The sequence below is a fragment of the Piliocolobus tephrosceles genome, chromosome 6 (assembly GCF_002776525.5).
Source record: "Piliocolobus tephrosceles isolate RC106 chromosome 6, ASM277652v3, whole genome shotgun sequence".
Lineage (NCBI taxonomy): Eukaryota > Metazoa > Chordata > Mammalia > Primates > Cercopithecidae > Piliocolobus > Piliocolobus tephrosceles.
This window is the reverse complement of record NC_045439.1, coordinates 115,632,563-115,655,396: the sequence shown is the minus strand read 5'-3', so window position 1 is coordinate 115,655,396 and position 22,834 is coordinate 115,632,563. Positions and strand designations below refer to the sequence as shown.

The 22,834-nt window shown below is 34.9% G+C and overlaps 1 protein-coding gene across 3 annotated transcripts in view; it reads left to right on the top strand.

Annotated features, from left to right (window-relative positions):
- Window positions 1-22,834, top strand: part of SCFD1 (sec1 family domain containing 1) — a 103,729-nt gene that overhangs the window by 63,377 nt on the left and 17,518 nt on the right. For all 3 annotated transcript variants that reach the window (XM_026455070.1, XM_026455072.1, XM_026455071.1), the window contains 6 exons: window positions 450-546; window positions 5,789-5,859; window positions 8,178-8,257; window positions 11,506-11,568; window positions 13,670-13,745; window positions 21,989-22,042. In XM_026455070.1, the coding sequence (XP_026310855.1) occupies window positions 450-546; window positions 5,789-5,859; window positions 8,178-8,257; window positions 11,506-11,568; window positions 13,670-13,745; window positions 21,989-22,042 (441 nt within the window). The remainder of the gene's footprint in view (window positions 1-449; window positions 547-5,788; window positions 5,860-8,177; window positions 8,258-11,505; window positions 11,569-13,669; window positions 13,746-21,988; window positions 22,043-22,834) is intronic.

Sequence of the window (22,834 nt, the reverse complement as noted above, 5' to 3'; positions counted from 1 at the left end):
TCCTATATTAAATATATATTCAAAAGTATTCAAAAGTAAGGCACTTTAAATTCTGTTAAGAAATGAAGGCCGGGCACAGTAGCTCACACCTATAATCCCAGCATTTAGGAAGGCCGAGACAGGCAAGATTGCTTGAGCTCAGGAGTTCAAGACCAGCCTGCACAACATGGCAAAACCCCATCTCTATAAAAAATACAGAAAAATTAGCCAGGTGTGGTGGCACATACCTGTGGTCCCAGCTACTCGGGAGACTGCGGTGTGAGGATCACATGAGCCTGGGAAGTTGAGATTGCACCACTGTACTTCAGCCTGGTACTTCTGAACTGTACTTTTGACCTATCTCAAAGAACATGTCTTAAAATTGATCATAGAAAACAGAAATTTACAAGGTAAGTAGACCAGCATGTATTTTAATGACTTAATATATTCTCATATTTATTTTGAAACAGGCAAGAAAATTGGATGTATATTTTGAATATGAAGAAAAAATAATGAGCAAAACTACTCTGGATAAATCTCTTCTAGATATAATATCAGACCCTGATGGTAGGTACCAAAAATTTGAGGCTAATATAAGTTTCATATCTGATGAAACCAGCATTTTCAATTGAGTAAACTGAATAGAATTGTTGTTTTTCTGACAATCAGTGCTAATATCAAGATAATTAAATGAGCTATTTTCTGGGAAAATTTTATAACTTAGCAGTTCCTATAGTGGAAAAATGATTTGCATTTCATTTCGTTGAACTTTTATTTGATAGTATTTAAGTACTTTTTATATTCATTTGTTTAAGGTGGTATATGTAAAGCTTAATTTCTACCGGTTCCAGGAAGATTTGAAGGTATAACATTCAAAGCAGGTGTCTCTAAGTGATTCGCTTCCTAATTACTTTGGTCTACCCTCAGTTTCCTGAAAAGATGAATCTAAAACTAAATTCTGTTTTACATGTTTAGGGAATTTACTTTTAAAGAAACTCTATGGCCAATCGCTTTAAATATTTGTATGTTAGATTTTCTTAAAATATAACTATTTGTACTTAGAAAATACGATCTATGGAGGCCAGTATGTTAAGTGAAGTAAGCCAGGCACAGAAAGACAAATATCACGTGTTCTCACTCATTTGGAGGCTTAAAAAGTAGATCTTATGATGATAGAGTTACCAGAGGCCAGGAAAGGGAGAGAGGTGGGGGGATGGAGGGAACAAAAAAATATAAAACTTTTTTACCACTGAACTGTGCACTTAATAATCCCAGTACTTTGGAAGCTTGAGGCAGGAGGATCGCTTGAGCCCAGAAGTTTGAGACCAGCCTAGGCAATAAAGCAAGACCCCGTATACACACAAAAAAATGAAAAAAGTTAGCCAGGCAGGACGGCATGCCTCTGTAGTCCCAGCTACTTGGGAGGCTGAGGATCCCTTGAGCCTAGGAGTACAATGTTAGAGTAAGTGGTGATCACACAACTGTACTCCAGCCTGGGTGGCAGAGCAAGACCTTGTCTCCAAAAAAAAACCACAGGCAAAAATAGTCAAAAACATTTTAATGTAATCCAATTGTGGCTTTTAATTATAAAGATTGTGGGATCTACATAGAGTCTTAGACTCTGAAATTCCCTAAACTTTAGAGACCTATAGATCATTTCAGAATAATTTTGAATTCAAATCTCAGCTTTTTCCAAAACAAATGGAAAGCCTAGGACCCATTTTGCGTATAAGCTATTGAAGCTGTATAATGATGGTTTTTGAGTTATAGTTTTGGTGTGAAATTTAGACTGTAATCCAAATTAGAAAATAATTTAAAAGTCCAGACTGTTTTATGATTAAAGATTCTATTTATACAAACATCTGAGAAGCCGTAAGTATTGCTCACACTTTTAGAAAGCTAGATTTGTGGTGAGAACATAGCATTTTAAAGGTATATGCATTTTACAGTGAAAGAAATTCAACAAGTTATATGAAGTCCATCATTTCTGAGCTATTCCTTGTTATTTACAGTAACTTTCAAGTACAGGTGAAACAAAAAAGCATGTTGACAGAAAGGCAATCAGTCTGCTTTTTCCTTTCCCCTTTCTCAAACGATTTATCCCTAAAGATACTAAGTAGGATAGAACAAGGAAGGCATTCATACGAAGTAGCAGTCTAGTGCCACTTTGGTCCAGAATAAGATGTTGGAACCTGAGCAAGATGGCTAAGGGCATCCACTCATGGGATAAAGGGAGGATTAGTAATCTGGCATTAGATGTCAAAGTTCAGTAAAGGAAAGCAGAGTGTCCACATGTGGGAGTAGTCTAGTAAGGTGTGTGAGAACCCTAACAGATTGAGGAGGGTTACCCCCACGCAGAAACAAACCAGCCTGGGCCTAGGTGAGGTGAGAAGTACGTCTAGATATGTGGATGGGTCCACTGCAGGAAATCAGAGCTCAAGTGAAGTAAGAAGAGCATCCATGCAGCAAGGGGATGGAAGCAGAGATGGGATATTTGTTATATACAGGCGACTGGCTAGATAAATATATTGGGTAATATAAAGAAAGCCCAATTTCCCATTGTCAGAGAAGGAATTTATAGATATATAAAGGGAAAAAATTAGAATGAACCCTGTAGTGTTGGATTGGAATTAGAGGTGTTGGTGTGAACTTAGTGTTTTCACTGTATATCTGTTCAGATACAGAAATAAATATAGATTGTATGTGGGAGCGGGGGTGGTGTGTACACTCATGTATTCCCTAGCTCTGCTAACTGAAAGGGCCTGCAATACCCAACTAGTAAAGATGCTGGCTTATAAATACAATTTCCACTAGGACTGCTTGGAGAGGTGGCTGATTCCAGAAGTGGGGCAGGGAGCAAAAGTACAAAATGAGTCTGGAACATTTTTGTTGTATCAGAAGGCAGGGAAGGTACTCCAAAAATAATAGAACTTGTCAAAAGAACCCAGAAGTCAACTTGAAGATGACAATTTGAGCATCAAAATAAATAATAACATATTATAACCCACTGATAAAAGAGGATGCCAAGAGTCCATGTGGACATAATAAATGAATAAATTGAAATTTCATAGGATATTTATGCAGTTTCAGAATACCTCCCCACAAAATACTCATTAGCCTTAAGGGAGAAAAAGTAACCGTGCAGTGGAGAAGCCTGATAAATATCTTATTAGGTAACCACAGTGAACATCGTCAGTAAAGAGACATAAAATAGTGGGAAAGTACTAAGCAGATTGTGTAGAGGAAGGAGCTCAGGAAAGACTGAGAGGTAAAGGGCTAGTAGGATTCAGTGCAAAGAACACAGCATCACTGTTGTGATATTCTTGCCTTGGTATAACCTTAATCTAATCATGAAGAAATATTAGACAAAATTTAATTGTGTGATATTCTAGGAAGAAACCAGCCTATAGTCTTAAAAAGTAACCAAGGCCATGCAAGTCAAGGAAAAATGGAGGAACTGTTTCATACAGAAGAAGACTAAAGAGGCATGACAACTGTATGTGGCACGTGATTCTGAAATTGATCCTTTTTCCATAAAATATACTGTAGACATAATTGGTAAAACTTGAAATAGGATCTGAGGATTAAATGGTAATGAATGTATCATGTAGTGTATCACATCAATGTAATGTGTCAGTGTTAATATCACATTTTGCTAATTGTTTTACTGAGGCTGTGTTAGAGAATGTCTTTGACATTTGAGGGTGATGGTACAGCGGGGCAGCATCTTACTCTTAGAATTTCAGGGAGAACAAAAGCTCTCCAAACTGTACCTAAAACTTTTCTCTAAAATACACCAGATTACTCAGTAAGGGAATTCTGACTTTAAAGTAGCAGTCAAAGGAGAGAGGTACGTGTGACAAGAGGTTCCAGGCTGTAGCTACAGGCTTTAGAATAATCATAGTTGTAAAGGACACATGCTAACAATTTCAGTTTGGTTTCCTTGTGGTTATGTCATTATAACCATCAGTATGCTCTGCAGCCCTTACCATCAGATTGATCTTTAAAACCTTAGCACATGTTCTAAGGCAGTTATTAACACTGTAGCAGTTTTAAAGTATGTTTCCCCTTGAAGAAGAGTGGGAGCTGTTCCTTCTTTAAGTGAAGTAAGTATCTGCTATTAGAAAAGGCTATGCTAGATGCTGAAGATACTGAATGCAAACTCGGGGACCCACAGGCCCTGAAAACTGAGGGAGGGGAACCTTCCTCTCGTATATTAGAATCTGTGGTCCCAAGTGGGTAGGACAAGCCTCATTACTCTTTTGCCCTTTGTCCTGTAGCTGGTCGATCATAGTTGGAGCAGTTATGGCAAGAAGTGCTCAATGAAGCAGGGTGACCAAAGCCAAAGCTCTCTAGCTGGGGCACAAAAAAGGGAAGGCCAAGGAAATGGGAAAGTACCAGGGAGATTGTGGAGAGGAAGGAGCTCAGGAAAGTAACCTCGTAAAGTTGTTTATGAATTCCTGGGTTCACCCCTGAGCTGCACATGTATGAAGCTGATCCTAAACAGCATTTCAAAGACTGAGAGGGGAAGAGTTAGAAGACTACCTCCCAGTCCCCGGACTGACCACTGGTTGGTGGGACAGATCCCAATAGCACTGTGAAAGATTTTGAAAATAGAATCGATGATGAAAGAATAACCTACGGAAGGCTGGTAAGAACATTAGCCTGTACTGAATCAGGCTAATCACCTGCTAAAACAAAAATATCAGTATTGTCCTAGGATTTAACAGGCCCTGGAGTCTCATAATCTAATATTCAAAATACCCCAAATACAATATTTATTTGTAGACATGAGAACTTTAGAGAACTTGATCTTTATTTTACCATTCTTTGTCATATTCAGGAAGTACAGATAATTAGAGAATGAGTGTTAGTGTTCCAAATCATATAAAAAATAAGTATCTTGTCAGTCATTATGTTTTGAAAAAAATCAACTAGTTTTTATTCTATAATAAAATATAACAATTCTGAGTTCTTGCATCTTAGGATACACTTTAAAGTGCAACTGAATATTGTTCTTTGTCAAGACCAGTGCTTCATCACATTTCCACCGAAGTGCACGTGATAGAAGAACAGACAATAAATAAGTTTCTCTGGATAGTCTTGGACTTTCGGTAGTAAGAGTAGTAACTCAGAGCACTGCAAGCAAGATATTTGTTTGAAATCTTATGTTTTGTCTTAAAATTTGAGGCAGATATATTCTATGTGATATAACAATTTTTTTAATAAAAATATATGGTTTTCCCATTCTTATAGTAATATAAAAGCCTTCAGAAACCTGTGTATTTAGGGGCCCCCAATTTGAGAAATATGGCTTTAGGCTCAGCTAGTTGATTTTGTTTAGCCAGCAAAGTTTTATAACCCAGTTCCTAGGGTGACCATACATCTAGTTTCCCAGGATAGTCCCACTTTCATACCAGTTGTCCTTATGTAATTGTTAGTGGCACCCCTTTTGCTACCTCAAAAGTATCTGTTTTGGAATTGTATGATTACCCTGCTTATATCCTTTCCTTTCATTATGAGTTTATATCTAAAAGGGAAATCTCAACATTATACACAATTTGGAAGACACAATAGAGATGTTGTCATAATCACAGCCCTCTCATCCCACCTCATTTAATCTTTCCTATATCTGTATTTTACATGGTTGTAATTATAGTGCCTGTTACCTTAACTCAGTTAAATCAAGAGCCATGTTTTGTTTTGTCACATTTATATATGCCTTGAAATGTAACATACTTGCGTTGACTATAATACATAATAACCACAGTTACGAAAATCTTTTTTTAACCTCTTTTCCCCTATGCAGCAGGAACTCCAGAAGATAAAATGAGGTTGTTTCTTATCTATTATATAAGCACACAGCAAGCACCTTCTGAGGTATGTCCTTTATTCAGTTATTGGGAGGAAGGGGAATGCTTATTTGTGGACTACTACAATTCAGATTTTAAAAATAGAAGTACAAGTCACTGCAGCTAAATATCTACTTTATTCCTTTAAAAGAAAAATGGCCAGGCATGGTGACTCACACCTGTAATCCCAACACTTTGGGAGGCCGAGGCAGGCAGATCACTTTGAGCTCAGGAGTTTGAGACCAGTCTGGGCAACATGGCAAAACCCCGTCTCTGTTAAAAATACAAAAATGAGCCAAGTGTGGTGGCATGCACCTGTAATCCCAGCTACTGGGGAGGCTGAGGCAGGAGAATAGCTTGAACCTGGGAGGCAGAGGTTGCAGTGAGCTGAGATCACGCTACTGCACTCCAGCCTAGGTGACAGAGCAATACTCCATCTCAAATAAAAGAAAAGAAAAGAAATAAAAGAAAAACAATTTGTTAAAGCTGCTTCTATGTACTGCTGTATTTTATAGCAACTTTTATTGTTACCAGGGGAAACTACCCATGAAACATCTGACTACTTTTAAGTTGTTGGAATGTGAACTGAATTTAAGTGGCCAAAATTCTTATTTTTGGAAAATATTCTAAACTAAGTTAATCAGATTTGCTGTGCTTTTTGAAAGGTTAACCTTATTTTAAGATTGTTTTAAAACTAATGTCCAATATAGAAAATGTAGTCTATTCTATGAAAGAAAGTGGTGATTTTGGTATCAGACTTCTTACTGGGTTAGAGACTATTGACTCTAATGTTAACTGTATTGTTTTACTGGATGAGCAAGAAGCATAAGAACCTCAAGATGGCCGGGCGCGGTGGCTCAAGCCTGTAATCCCAGCACTTTGGGAGGCCGAGACGGGCGGATCACGAGGTCAGGAGGTTGAGACCATCCTGGCTAATACCGTGAAACCCCGTCTCTACTAAAAAATACAAAAAACTAGCCGGGTGAGGTGGCGAGTGCCTGTAGTCCCAGCTACTCGGGAGGCTGAGGCAGGAGAATGGCGGGAACCCGGGAGGCGGAGCTTGCAGTGAGCTGAGATCCAGCCACTGAGCAAGATTCCATCTCAAAAAAAAAAAAAAAAAAAGAACCTCAAGATGACGTTTAGAATATGGTTGTTCTAAACTCCATTCCTTTGCCAGTAGCAATTTTTTTTTTTTTAATATCTGGTAAATTGATAGGGTTTCAGTTGGTCAAAAATCTTTGGCATATTAAAATAGCAAAACTAAACCTGCTGTTTGCTCTCAGCCATTCTACTTTACCTTGGGAACACAAAGCTTCACTTCTAATTTTTTAAGAAAGTGTGGTTTTCTTTTTTTAAGTATCTCTTTCAGGCCAAGGTGGGAAGATTACCTGAGGTCAGGGGTTTGAGACCAGCCTGGCCAACATGGTGAAACCCCATCTCTACTAAAAATACAAAAATTAGCTGAGTGTGGTGGTGCATACCTGTAATGTCAGCTACTCAGGAGGCTGAGGCAGGAGAATGCCTTGAACCTGGAAGGCCGAGGTTGCAGTGAGCCAAGATTGCACCACTGCACTCTAGCCTGGACAATAAGAGTGGAACTCTATCTCAAAAAAAAAAAAAGTATCTCTCTCATCAACAGAGTTTTACCTATATATCTCAGGGGATTCTGATAGCTTAATTATAATATTTTTCTTAAGAATATATGATTCTAAAACTTAATTCAGTATTCCCTTAATTTAACCACGTTATTTTTATTTACTTTTGGTAAGGATTATGTCTTTTCATAAATGTAAGTGATCATTAAGATAGGCTCCTTTAAGTTACACAAATTCAGCCAGACTTACCAGGAAATGAGTAGTAGGGAAGAGTTGAAAAAAAAAATTTTTTTTTTGAAGTGCAGGACGCCTGTTGTCCAGTTAATGAATCTGGACCCCTAGAATGAAAATGAGATGAGAAACCCAAATCTGCAGCTCCCCTCAGGTGGTATCATTCCCCTTGTGTTTCTGGTTTTGAAATATTCTTGGTCAAACCAAATCATTTAGTGCGTGTCCCAAAGAAAAGCAGTCTATCCCAGCAGTAAAGGAAAAAATAACATTGTTAGACTTACTGAGAAATTTTAAAATACTGTACTTTTATAGGTGATTTGGGAGCCTCTTAAAGGTAATTTTCATTATATGCGATTTTCTTGTCTTGGGTGCTCACGTGGGTACTCATTTAAGACGTGACTCCACTCTACTTGGGTACCAAGAATTTAAACTCATGCCTTTGGTCTTACTTTTTAATTAATCAAATTACATCTTTCATGAAAGTAAAATTTTTTGTCATATAGTTCTTTTCTTATTTCAGGCTGATTTGGAGCAATATAAAAAAGCTTTAACTGATGCAGGATGCAACCTTAATCCTTTACAATATATCAAACAGTGGAAGTAAGTTTTATTTTCTTCTTTAATTCCTGTCATTTAAAGGAGTACAGTTGAGGCTTCATTCCCAAGAAAATGGGAATGCTAATAAGAAAACTGAACAATGCCTTGGTGGTTTTATATATCCAGTGGCATAAATATTTCCTTATCTGGCCCACCCTGTTTACAACTTAAAATTACATAAAACAGTGATGCCTTTCTTTCCTGGGCAAGCTTTATAGTGTCTTTACTGATAAGGTGAGAAAGTCAAAGACTGAAATGTCTGGAGTCAAATGTCTCCAAGGCATTAAGAGGAAATTTTAATTTGACTAGTAATCCAAGAAAGGCAAATTAACATAATGCAAACATTTAGAAAATACCATGCCAAGGATACAGGAAAATTCATGTGTGCATTTTATACTCTGCTATTAGGAATATAAATTGTCAGAATTTTTCTGGATAGTATAAAGAGTTCTTTAAAAATAGCTCTGACCTAGTACTTCTCTTAAGGATTTATCCCAAAGAAATAATTGAAGCTAAGATTTTAGATACAACTGTAATAATGAAATTTTTAAAAGCAATCTAAATGTCTAGCAGTAGTATTAGTAAGTGAATTGTGGCATTTCTGTAAGATAAATACAGTCGAGTCATTAAAAATCAGAAGGCTTACTTAGTGACATTGGAAAGTGCTCATGTTATATTGTAAAGTAAAAAAAAAAAAATTATAACACTCTTTATTGATTTGTTTGATAAATATTTCCTGATAGCGAGCATGATAAACAAGGCCCCAGCTGTCAGTGAATTTACATTTGTGTTGAGGAAACAATTAACAAATAAGCAAATAAATGAACAGAATAATGTTAAACTATGTTAAATGACATAGGAAATAAAACCTAAGTGATAAGATTTTAACCTGCTGGGGGTGATAGCCAAATTTGCTTTAGGAGATCAGGGAAAGCATCTAGTAGGTAGTCACATTTGAGCCAAAACTTAAATGACATTTTTTACAATATGATCCCTGTTTATCCATTTTTTATCCATATGTATGTGTTCATATAAGCATATACATACAAACATGTAATTACAGAGTTGAAATGACATACAACTAAATGTTAATAGTAGATAATTCCAAGTAGTAGAATTTTTTTTCCTTTTGGGTGCTTTTCTTTATTTTCCAAATTTTCTACAAAAAGTATTACCTTCAAAATAGTTTTTAAAATAATTTTTTAAGATGAAAGGATTAAATATGCCTTCTGATCACAATTATATAAAAAAAATAAGCATAGCAAGAGAATTATACCAAACTGTTAACAGTGGTTATCTCTTGAGTGGTGAGATTACGAGTGTTTTTATTATCTATACTTCTGAAACTTACTTTTGTCTGTGTTCTTGTAATAAGAAAAAAACACACAACAAACCTTTGTTTAAAAGGAAAACTGAAAACTATCTTTCCTAATTTTTATAATACAGGTTGAATCCCCCTTATCCAAAATGCTTGCAACCAGAAGTGTTTTGGATTTTGGATTTTTTCAGATTTTGGAATATTTGCATATATATAAAATGAGATATTTGGGGATGGGACCCAAGTCTAAACAAAAAAGTCGATTATTGTCTCATATACATAGCCTAAAGGTAATTTTATCAATATTCTTAAGTTGTGCATTTGAACTGCAACCTGACACGAGGTCAGATGTGGAATTTTCTACTTGTGGCATCGTGTCTGCAGTACAAGTAAACATTAGTGTATATTCTTTCATTCTTTATATATATGACAGATATTTTTTCTAGAGACGAGGTATTGCTCTGCCACCCAGGCTGGAGTGCAGTGATACAATCATAGCTCACTGTAACCTCACACTCCTGGGCTCATGATCCTTCCATTTCAGCCTCCTTAGTAGCTAGGACTACAGGTGTGCACCACTGCACCCAGCCAGATATTTTTTAAAACTGGGAAATCATTTTTAGAGATACAGTTTTGTATTCTAGTTCTTAATAGCTTTCGTCATGCCAGTTCATGGAAGTATTTACTGTTTGCCTAATATTAAACCATATAAATGTACTGTTATTTATTTAACCCTTCTTTGTTGTTTAGATATTGTTTCTAGTGGAAAACTATTTTTTTGTTGTTGTTGTTAATGCAGAAATTCTAATCCACTGCTGATTCACATCCTCCTTTCTGAACTGAAAGTTTTGTTTGAGATTTCTCTGTTGTTGGCAGATTTTGTCAAGATTGAAATTGATTGAATATTTTTAGCATTTCTACTACCACATCTTAGTGATTTACATTTTTTTCCCTTATAAAATTTTCTTTAGGTACTCTTTTTTTCCCAGTTACAAAGCATTTAAAATAAGAATCATTGTGAAAGAATATTGATTGGCATAAAATGTTTATGGTGTGCTACTAAAATGTGTGATAAAACAGTATATACAATATGATGCTAATTTTGGTTTTTAAATCATATATGTTAAATAGGCATGTGTCCTAAGATTAGAAGACTACACCAACATCTTAACAGGGGTTACCTCAAAGTGGTAGGATTCTTCTGGAAGCATTTTATATTTTCTGGATTCTCTACAATGAAAATACTCTCAGAATAAAGATATTTTTAAAGCACATCTAAATGCCATCTTTCTGCCCATCCTTCATCGTATTGTTTAGTTACAGAGATTCTGGACGTTTAGAAAGAGTTGAAAATAATACATGCAATTAAGTATAAAAGTCTGGTGTAGAATATAACTAAAGGGAAAAATCATTGAGTGGTAGAGTTAGAAGTGTTAACAAAGTGGTTTTGAACTTAGTCTTAAAAGGAAATATACAATTTCTATTGAATAAGGTAGTGAATATATACTCCTAAAGGACAGCATGAGCAAAGGCATGTACCTGGAAACAAGGGAGCATAGAATGTAGGAAACAGTAAAAAGAGTAAATTATTATATGATTGTTCTTTTAAGCTATCAAGTCTCTATATCAGTTCTTTTTATTTAAATAATCACATAGAAATGAAGAAAAATACGAAGTTTGGAAAACTAATGCATTTGGGCCATGATGGCAACACTGCATTCCAGCCTGGGTGACAGAGTGAGAGCTTGTCTCAAAAAATAATAATAATAATTCAGTGTTGTAGTACTAATTGTAGTACAGTTATATTAGTTTAAAAATTCTCTTTTCAGAATATGTCTGCATCATAGAAGTTAGTCAATAGATATTTTAATACCATGACACCCAGAGTTAGCTCTAATAATTAACTTTTAAGTACAACTTCCTTCTTTTATAGGGCTTTTACCAAGATGGCCTCAGCTCCTGCCAGCTATGGCAGCACTACCACTAAACCAATGGGGTAAGTATTTTTAATAATTCTGTTGCATCTTTGTACTCAAAACCTTAGACTTTCATGCCTTAAAAACACAATGTCTGACACTTTGAATGCGGAAAATGTCACCATACCTTTGGTGACATTTAGATGACTGAAGTTCTCCTTTTTCTTTTCTGTTTTTTTAAATTATTTTTCATTGGCATGTAATAATTGTTCATATTTATGAGGTACAGTTTGCTAATACATACCATGTGTAATTATCCAATCAGGGTAATTAGTATATCACCTCAAACATCATTTTTTAGTGTTGGGCACATTCAAATTCTCACTTTAAAATGTAAGTTAATGTCTTTTACATGGTATGAGCTGAAACTTAGATGACATTTTTTACAATATCATCCCTATATATCCATTTATCCATCTGTGTGTATCTGTGTGGATGAGTATACACATACATACATTTAATTGCATAGCTGAAATGATATACACCTAAATGTTAATAGTGGGTAATTTTAAGGGGTATGGTTTTTTGTCTTTTGGGTACTTTTCTTTATTTTCCAAATTTTCTACAACAAATATTGTCTTCCAAATGGTTTTTATTCATATGCTTGTTTGTTATTATGACATATTTTTCATTTTCAGAAAACATTTGAAGGTTAAAACTATTTTAATATCAATGTTGATAACTAATATAGACTTGCAGCTAGGCCTAGCTTCAGGATAGATTCAAGCAGTGCTGAATGATAGGAAGTCCTCAGGGCTAGGTATGACATCTTACTCCAGAGACCCCAGTGGAGTATGTGTGATTTTCAGAGAAACTGAACAGGGTAATTCTGACTACTCTTTTTGGTACCGTACAGTTTCCAATTCCTACCTTACTTTTTAGAGCTAAAACAAAAGCAGGAAGCCACAGGAGAACAGGTTTATCCTAGCCCCACACTGAGTAACTGGTTTTAATGAAACAATTTCCAAAAACAAAAGCACTCAGCCTTGTAAGTACTTGGCAAAAGGAATCCAGCTGGCCTCACCTTCAGACAGTGCTGCTCAGGTTAGCACACCCCCGCAGAGTTGCCTGGTGACAGGAATCACCCAGGGCCATTCATTCCAACAAGGATTACTTTCTCTTGCTTCTGTTAATGAAAAGATTTCCATCCTGTCCATCTCTTCATTTCAGAGTGGAGTAAGGCAAGACGAGGAAAAGGAAAAGATTTTTGGAAAATTACTTCCATGTATTTAATAAAATAGACTTTTCAGTTTCATCCCTTAAAAATCCTATTGAACATTAAAGCCTATTAGATTTCTTATGATTTTGCAGTTGGGATTTTGATGAATATGTTATAAGAAACTCTTGGGTGATCTGAAAGCTGTCCCTAGCCTTCTGAGATTTTAATGCAGGATTACTATTCTGTCTCACAAAACATCTTTTAATTCCATGTGAGAGACCGTTTGAACCACAGATATAAACCCAGAATGGCAAGCCACTTACTGGTGTTTTGTTGTTTAAAATGTAGACAACATTCTTCAGAGTTGAGGCAAAATTCAGTAAGTCTGTTCTGTTTCACATTTTTATATGATAGATTTTATGTATAGGGAGGAGAGACAATATACAATGTAGGATTGGATCCAGCTCCTGATATAAGAGAATACAGTAATGTTTGACTTACTCATAGTACTTACTGGCATATATATTTTCAATATGTTCTTGTGGTTTGAACTTCTAAAGCAAGTTGTCCAAGTTACTAGCTTTAAATTGTTTTTTTTTTTTTAGCATGAGACAATCAGGAAGGCAAGGAATTCTCTTTAAATTCTAACTTGCAAAAAAAACTATAGCTAAGACTAGGAAATTAATATGTATATTTTGAGGGCAGCTCTTTATTTTTATATTTTTTAATAATTATTGACTAATCAGAGTATTTTAATTACTATTTTATTGTTAAATAAAATTGCAGCAGTGATACCCATGGCAGCAGAAATTCTCAAGACCCTTCTGTTTAGTGAAAACAAAGGTGGTAGGTACAGCAAGCATCATCAGCATGTGGTGTGTAATCAGGTAAATATTTTATCTGTGACAGATTGGAGAGGCACTTTGTACTTAGAATGATCCTTCTCTTTTGCCCCCACCTAGTCTCTTATCACGAGTCATGAATACAGGATCACAGTTTGTGATGGAAGGAGTGAAGAACCTGGTTTTGAAACAGCAAGTAAGTACGGTTGTTAGAAAACATACTGGTAAAGGATATGAACAGACATTTCTCAAAAGAAGACATTCATACAGCCAACAGACACATGAAAAAATGCTCATCATCACTCGCCATCAGAGAAATGCAAATCAAAACCACAATGAGATACCATCTCACACCAGTTAGAATGGCAATCATTAAAAAATCAGGAAACAACAGGTGTTGGAGAGGATGTGGAGAAATAGGAACACTTTTACACTGTTGGTGGGATTGTAAACTAGTTCAACCATTATGGAAAACAGTATGGCGATTCCTCAAGGACCTAGAACTAGATGTACCATATGACCCAGCCATCCCACTACTGGGTATATACCCAAAGGATTATAAATTATGCTACTACAAAGACACCTGCACACGTATGTTTATGGCGGCACTATTCACAATAGCAAAGACTTGGAATCAACCCAAATGTCCATCAGTGACAGACTGGATTAAGAAAATGTGGCACATATACACCATGGAATACTATGCAGCCATAAAAAAAGATGAGTTTGCGTCCTTTGTAGGGACATGGATGCAGCTGGAAACCATCATTCTTAGCAAACTATCACAAGAAGAGAAAACCAAACACCGCATGTTCTCACTCATAGGTGGGAACTGAACAATGAGCTCACTTGGACTCGGGAAGGGGAACATCACACAATGGGGCCTATCATGGGGAGGGGGGAGGGATTGCATTGGGGAGTTATACCTGATATAAATGATGAATTGATGGGTGCTGACGAGTTGATGGGTGCAGCACACCAACATGGCACATATATACATATGTAAGAAACCTGCATGTTATGCACATGTACCCTAGAACTTAAAGTATAATAAAAAAAAAAAAAAAAAACCTACTGGTAACTTTTAAACATAAATGTTGACAGGCTAACTGCTCAGGTAAAGCAACTTCTGGATTTATTCAGGTAATAAATAGGAATCATAAAATCAAGGAGTTCTTTTTAAGTTCTGGGGTACATGTGCAGGATGTGCAGGTTTGTTACATAGGTAAACGTGTGCCATGGTGGTTTGCTGCACAGATCAACCCATCACCTAGGTATTAAGCCCAGCATCCATTAGCTCTCTTCCCTGTTGCTCTTCCCCCACCCTTGACAGGCCCCGGTGTGTGTTGTTCCTCTCCCTGTGTCCATGTATTCTCATTGTTGAGCTCCCATGCGGTATTTGGTTTTCTGTTCCAAGGAGTTCTTTATTAGTGTGTTTAAGACTCTGAGGTATTTTTACATGTGTGGCTCAGAGCTCTGTAATTTTATACTTTTTAAAAAAATTTGGATTTGGATTTAGACTTCACTTACATTTTGATTTGTCTTTACCATCAGGTTGTTGAAAGTACGTTAATTGAAAGAATGAACCTAACATATTTAGAATAGTGAACTGCTACATAATGAGTATCGTTTATTTTAACATATAATCAGAATATTAATAAGCTAATGAACTTAACATCTAAAGTCCTATGTAAATTGGACTAAACAAAATAGTTTAAATAGAATTTATATTTGGGGATAATAAAATTGTACCTCGATTTCACATTTTCTTTCTTTTAGTCCTTCATTTTGTATATAGGACACTTTTAAATGACTTTTTTGTTTTTGTGATTTTTCTATTGTAATATATAGATATTCTGCTTCAGTCATTAATTTATTTGGTATCTTTTCAAAAGATTTGTTTTTTACTTTTATTTTTGGAAATTTTCAAATATGCATTATCAAATTCTCCTGAATCCTTCAATTAAGTCAGTATCCATTCTTGTTTCATCTATCCCATTTGTGTTTTTTATTTACTTTTACTAGAATATTTTAAGGCAAAACTGACATAATGTTTTACACAGAAACTCAGTTTGCAATGAGAAGGGTTTTAAAGGCCAAATCAAAAGAATCAGTTATTCAGATGTGAATGTTGTTTTTTTACCTGTATTCAGAAAACAAAACCTTTTCTTTCCTCCACGTGTTTCTTTATTATAATGTTTACTGGTGGTATTTTATATACATAATATTTATTTGTGGTTTAATAAGTTATTTTTTTCTTTTTCTTTTTTTCTGAGACACGGTCTTGCTCTCTTGCCCAGGCTGGAGTGCAGTGGTGCTAGCTGGAACTACAGGCACGCACCACCACACCTGGCTAACCTTTGTATATTTTGTAGAGATGGGGTTTCGCTATGTCACCCAGGCAGGTCTTGAACTCCTGGGGCTCAAGTGATCCTCACACCTCAGCCTCTCAAGTGCTGGGATTACAGGTACGAGCCACTGTGTCTGGCCTCATTATCCCTTTTAGAAATTATTGTCAGTCCCTCTCATTCTACCAAATACTTAATCTACTTCTTCTTACTCGTTCACAGTACTGCCCAGAATCAGCTTATCTTCACCCTCTTAGACTATGTGGAAAGGCACAATAGGAAGTTTGGAAACATTAGAGACAACTATGCTATACTTTATGGCTTAGCCTGTGCCCGTTCTTATTTATCGTCAACTGTGGACAAAATGATTTTGTTTTATGAGACAAAGGGGGACCTCCAACTTCTATGGTAATGTCTGCCTTTTGCTAGATAGACTGGCTATTACATAACCATATGTAGTTTATTTTTAAGGAGAATTACATATTTTTCTTCACATGTCACTGTTAGAAGTAAATCCCAATAGTAAGATTTCCCTAAACAAAGTATTTCTTATAACATATAACTCAATAGTATTTAGAAGTTACAGACTTTAAGCTTTAGAATAATCATGGTTTTTGAACTTATTACCTTAGAGTCACATGGTATATATCCCCTATGATACCTGCAAGAGACATCTAAATTGGTCAATTCTTAAATATTTTATTGTGCTAACACAAAAGTTTATTTTATTTGGAGTGCATAAAATATAAAAACAATTCTTTGTGATCTTGTATCTCTGGTTTTTTTTTAATATTGCAAATAACATACCGCTTTGACATAGGCAGTTTCTCACTTGCAAAAGTAAAATTTGAAATGATCAGTGGTCACCCCATCTCTATATTTTTGCCACCACTACCAGAAGAGCTATGCCATTAAAAAAAAAAAAAAAAAAGTTCAGAATTAGAGGAAATAGGTATTGACAGGGGGTAGGAATGGTTCTTTTTGCACTATCTTCAGGTAAAAATAATAGTCATACAACATAGTTCAGTGTAGTCTTTTTTTGTTGCTCTTTAAAAAGAGAAAAAATGGATGGTACTGAAAGACAAATATTTAGGCTTATCTAAGCTTTAAATGTTAGTTTTTTTCTGGGTACATCATCATCTCTGGTTACTTCTGCCCATTTGACAAATTGCTAAGATTGAAATCTAGAATCAAGAGTGTAGACATTTCTAATTGTTCTTAATAAATATTACCAAATTATCCTCGAGTAAGGAGTCTCTCGAAACATGTAAACTCAGAGAAGTCCATGTTAAAGCTCTATTACCCTTATATTCTAAAATTTAGAGGTACTGTGGTGGGAGGTCTTGGGCAGTTTGGGAACTGAGAGGTAAGAGGTATCAAAGAAGACACTGCTGAAGATCAGTTCTGTTTCATGAACTCTTAGACTATTATGAGTAATTTATGCCTCTTAAATCTCTCAATATTGTTTTGGATCTTTGAATAAACAGTTTAAACTGTAAATAAATTAGACAGAATAGGATTAGCTACATCCAGTTTTCTAGGTCACTTATAAGAGCTTTTTATACCTTGTTTTATGGGCAGCATAAGTTTTGTGCATCACAAGTATCAACTATCACATAAAATCAGTTGAATGTTATTCACAGATTTGGAATCTGGGTGAGGATAATTGTACAAGAATGTGAAGATGAATAATGTAGCATACAGTTGCATAATTTTAGGCTTCTGTTTTACTTTATTTGGCCTGTTTGCAAAAATAATCCCTCCTTTAAAAATGAACACCATATAAATTACAAGCAGTGAAAATCCATAGATTAAAAAAAGATTTAAAATATACATTTGCAATGTTTGGCCCTTAAGATTATGATTTGAACAAGAAAACTATAAAACATGATTGTATATGTTGGGCACGGTGGCTCACACCTGTAATCCCAGCACTTTGGGAGGCCAAGGCAGGCAGATTGCTTGAGCCCAGGCATTCAAGACCATCCTGGGTAACGTGGCAAAAGTCCGTCTCTACAAAAAATACAAAAAAATTACCTGAGCATGGTGGCACATGCTTGGGAGGCTGAGGTGGGAGGATCACTTGAGCCTGGGAGATGGATGATAATTTATACAACAGTGACTGGATATCAAGTTGTGTAGTAATTATTTCATAAGAAATACATATATCAAAACATCATGTTGTACACTCAAAATATATACAATTTGTCAGTCATACCTCAATAAATCGGCAGAAGAGAATAAATCACTGCTAATTATGTAATATTATAAATTATAAATACTTTAATTATTAAAGTATTTTAGGAGTGGTAATAGTGTTATGGGTTTTCTAAGAGTTTTTATATTTTGGATATGTGTACTGAAATATTTATGGCTAAAATGATTGTACATTGGAGACTTACTTTAAAACAACATAGGGGAATGGGTAGTAGGTGACAGTATAGGTGAAATAAGATTTGCCACAAGTTAATAATTGTGGAAACTAGGTGATAGAGGGATAGATATGTCTTAGTGAGTTCACATAATCTCGTTTTATTTATTGAGGGATAGATGTGTCTTAGTGAGTTCACATAATCTCGTTTTATTTATTATATTGCCATGAACATGAGATGATTTTGTAAACTCATCTGTAAGATAAGGGTGTTAGATACACTCTGTAGATCCCAGTCTGGTTTATAATTTTAAGTTTTGGAGACAGCCCATCTTATTTTCTCTCCTTCTAGCTTCACTTCACTGGCAACTTTCCACCCTTCTATCATTGATACATCTCTCATCTCCAGTGTTTCCAGTGTCCACACACGCCATCTAATTCTTTACTTGGCTAATAACTGCCTTCAAGATAAGCATCCTCTTACAGGAGGTCCACATCGGGCTTTTTCATTCTCCAGGTAGTCAAGACAGTAGCAACTCTTGTCCCATCCCCACTGCCAGCTTCGACATCAGAGCATCATCTGAAGCCGAGGGCTGCAAGGGGAAAGTTAGAAATAGTCACCATAGATCAGTTGTCAATATAGGTCAACAAGTGGCTAATTCTAGGAGAACTCAAAGGAAAAAAAACTTCCTTATTTTGGTTATAGAACTATATTATATTTCTCAGTTGTCTTTGAGTTTCTGTGCATATTTTATTTTGTTTTGTAATACACCATCAGAAATAAAGTTAACATTGTTTTTACCTAAGCTTTTCCAGTGACTAAAATCATAAAACATGACTAAAGTCATAAAATGACTTAGGATTTAGATTTCTCACTGTGTTTTTTCAGATAGTTTCTAGTTCATGTATTTGAAATTTGAAGAACTTTAATTTAGGATATTCCTGTGTATAGGACTCTGTCTCTCAAATCTATATCTATAATAGTTTTCTAATAAAAATTTAGTTGTAAACTATACAATAATGTTTTCCATTTTATTTCTAAACAACAATTTTTAAGAACAAAATATGCTTGGGAATTCTTAAAACAATTGAGTTTTTCATTTGATAAAATTTTGTTTATCCCCCTTTTACTGAAGCACACAGACTTTTTATGTTTGTAAAGACACATAAGATAACACAATGTTTGTTGAGCAAAGAATATTGTATGGTTTTGTTTGGATGTTTTCCATATGCTGGTACGTTAGCTGCTAAAATCCAGTTTTCTTAACCAGTAAAACTTGATTAACCTGGTATGTAAATTATTCTAAATATATAATTGATTTTTGTTAATGATTAAGTCAATTCAGGCCTTTAGGCAAAGAATGGAGGCTAGCTAGAGCATTAGCTGGTGACAGATCTCAAAAGTTGTTTCCTGAAGTACTCTTTCCATTTTAAAGACATTATGTATTTTTTAAAACCATTGGAGTATGTGAATATTGTATTGTATAGAAGTGGTAGATGATTTTGATGTGTTATTTGGTTGTAAAAACCAGACAAAAACATAAGAAAGACTTGTCTCTGGGCTCTTTAATTTTTGAACAACTTTGCTGGAAAGAAATTTTTCTCATGTTACTTAATGACCTATTTGGCAGACTTGTCTTCAGATATAGCAGAACTATAAAACATAAAGTAAAATTTAATTGTATCCTTAGGAAAATCTCATTTTATACTAATTAAAGATTTATCATGGAATATTGGTAGGAATATTCAAACTTCCAGTTATTTTCACAAATATAAAAATAATATGACCCTTATGGTTTATTATTACATATAATCTTTTCTAAATTTTCCTCCATTGTATATATCTAAGAGTACAATGCAGGAAGCTAAACACAGAATTCAGTGTAAATAGAGAAATTGATATAAAGTTGTCAAGTTTAGTAAAATTTTACAAAACAATTTATAATGTTCTTTTGTTCTAGAATTTTTAAATTATTCTCGTTATGTTTTGCAAAGTACTTCATATCTGTTGTTGGTATTACTTGGAATACATAACTATAGTTTTTCTCCTTTGGATAAAGCATTTTAAAATCTTTATTTAAAGCACATTTAAATCTGCACCTGCTTACTCTTTAGAGAAATTGGTTTAGAGTCACTCTTAAGTGAACAGACTCAATTTTATTTGAAACAAAACTTAAAAGGTAAAATTTTGAGCCACCTTTTTTAAAAAAAAAAAAATCTAAATAGTATTCAGGAAGTATATTCAGACAGCTTGAACATTTGATGCTTGTATTTATATTTGAAAGTACCTAGCCAACACAAATATCAGAGAGTAATGAAAGAGCTTTAATTTTAATTTTACTTGCCTGAGACCATCTTAAAAGGTTTTTACTTTACCAGTCTAGGGAAGGTAGCAGTATCCTTAGTGACAGTCCATTTTAATTACAATAAAATGTTTTATGATCTAAGAAAACAGAAAATCCTTATATAATAGTAATATGTTATCTATAGATTTTAATCTGATCTATAAACAATCAGATTGAATGTTTTTGTCATATGAAGTCTCTGAAATACATAAAGTACAAGAGATACAAGACTGTTCTCTTCAGAACATCCTGTACAATTCACAAAGGAAATATCAGTTCAAAATGAACAGAATAACACTTCATTAGGAATGCACTTTGAATAAACTTAATAGTCACCTACTAAATTTTCTAAATTTGACTTATGTTCAAAATAATAAAACTTCTCAGACTGAAATGTAACAGTATTTTTTATGCCACAGCCTGTAAACAAGTCAGGAGACAACCTTTTGCCAGCACCTGTGTTGGACATTTCATGTTCAAAGTGGAATCTGTTCTGTAAGATGATGCAGTACAACACTGAAAACTTGGAATTTATCCCAGGCAAAATAAAAATGGTCAATAAAGTTGTTCGTGTATCCATATCCCCATTTTCCAAAGTACAAAAAAATACCTTTTTATTAGAAATGAATGAACTCTTACATCATTTAGTATCATACATGTGCACGAACTTTAAAAGTTACTTTATTTTTAAAGAAAACTTTTATAATCCACAGAGAGGAAATGAAAAAAATACAATGGGATTCTGGCCATGCATGGTGGGTCACGCCTGTAATCCCAGCATTTTGGGAAGCTGAGGTGGGTGGATCACCTAATGTCAGGAGTTTGAGACCAACCTGGCCAACATGGTGAAACCCTGTCTCTACTAAAAATATAAAAATTAGCCAGGCATGGCGGCATGAGCCTGTATTCCCAGCTACTTGGGAGGCTGAGGCAGGCAGATAGCTTGAACCCAGGAGGCAGAGGCTGCAGTGAGCCGAGATTGTGCCACTGCACTCCAGCTTGGGTGACAGCTAGGCTGCATCTCAAAAATTAAACATTAAAAAAAAGGTGGGGAGGGGGATTCTTCTTTGATCAAAACAAAAGCTTGCAGTTACTAGTATTAAAAGCAAACACCCAACAAAGTAAAAAGCCCAAACATGTATTTGTACTAAAACCTGAATATACCTACACATTTAAAGAAGCATTTTTACTTAGAATTATATTTTCCTATGGAAACTTGAGTAGTACCAAGAGTATTTACATCTTTGACATCACTTTTAGCATTCACAGACTAATCTTAGAATGTGTTTAATTGAAAGGTAAGCATACTTAACTGTAGAATGATCAGGTGGTTTTGGTTTGACGTTCTAATATTTAACAAAATACTTTTCCACAGAATCTACCTGTTACTCGTATTTTGGACAATCTTATGGAGATGAAGTCAAACCCTGTGAGTACCATATAACATACTTTGTGTAAATTCCTGAATATATCAAACTGACTAGTATGAAAGAGGATAAAATCAGATTGAGTTCCTTGTGAGCCTAGTCACAGCAGAATACATGAGAGAAAGGAAGAGTCCATGTTCTCAAGAAGTCTTTTTTAGCCATTATCACAGATTCTGGGAATTGGTTTCTCAGCTGCTATACCCATTCTGGCCAGCTCTCATTCAAATGTCATGTATATTATATTCTATTTGTATAATTAAATGTGAAATATATCCTAAGGAACAAATTTCTGTAAATGAAAAAAGAACCACTGAGCATTTGTTGATGTAGTATAAAGAGTACCAAACCAATTTAATTTTATAAAAGTTAAATTAGGAAAGCAGTGCATAGTAAAAATGTTAAGTGCATATGTTTACAGGGCACTAAATTATTTTGGGCTGAATAAGTAAATTGACAATGAAATCATTGGGTGAATAGACAAATGGGTCAATATCGTTAGCATTGACTTAAAGAATGGGTTTCTAAGCTATCTGTAATTCGAAAAAGAATGTAAAAATCATCACAATCTGTTTCATAAAACATCCCATCCTGTTACTGTCAAAACCAAAAGGGGGTTATTACCACAAGAATCTGGAATCAAAAACAGGCAGCATGATCTACCCACATCAAAACCCTGGTTTGAGTTGATCTAAATCCCTATAGACTTGGCAGTGAGGCTTAGGATTCCAATCCTAAGAAAAAATGAGAACAGAATCTTCAGACAAGTGTGACATTTTTTGTAATTGTCAGAACAT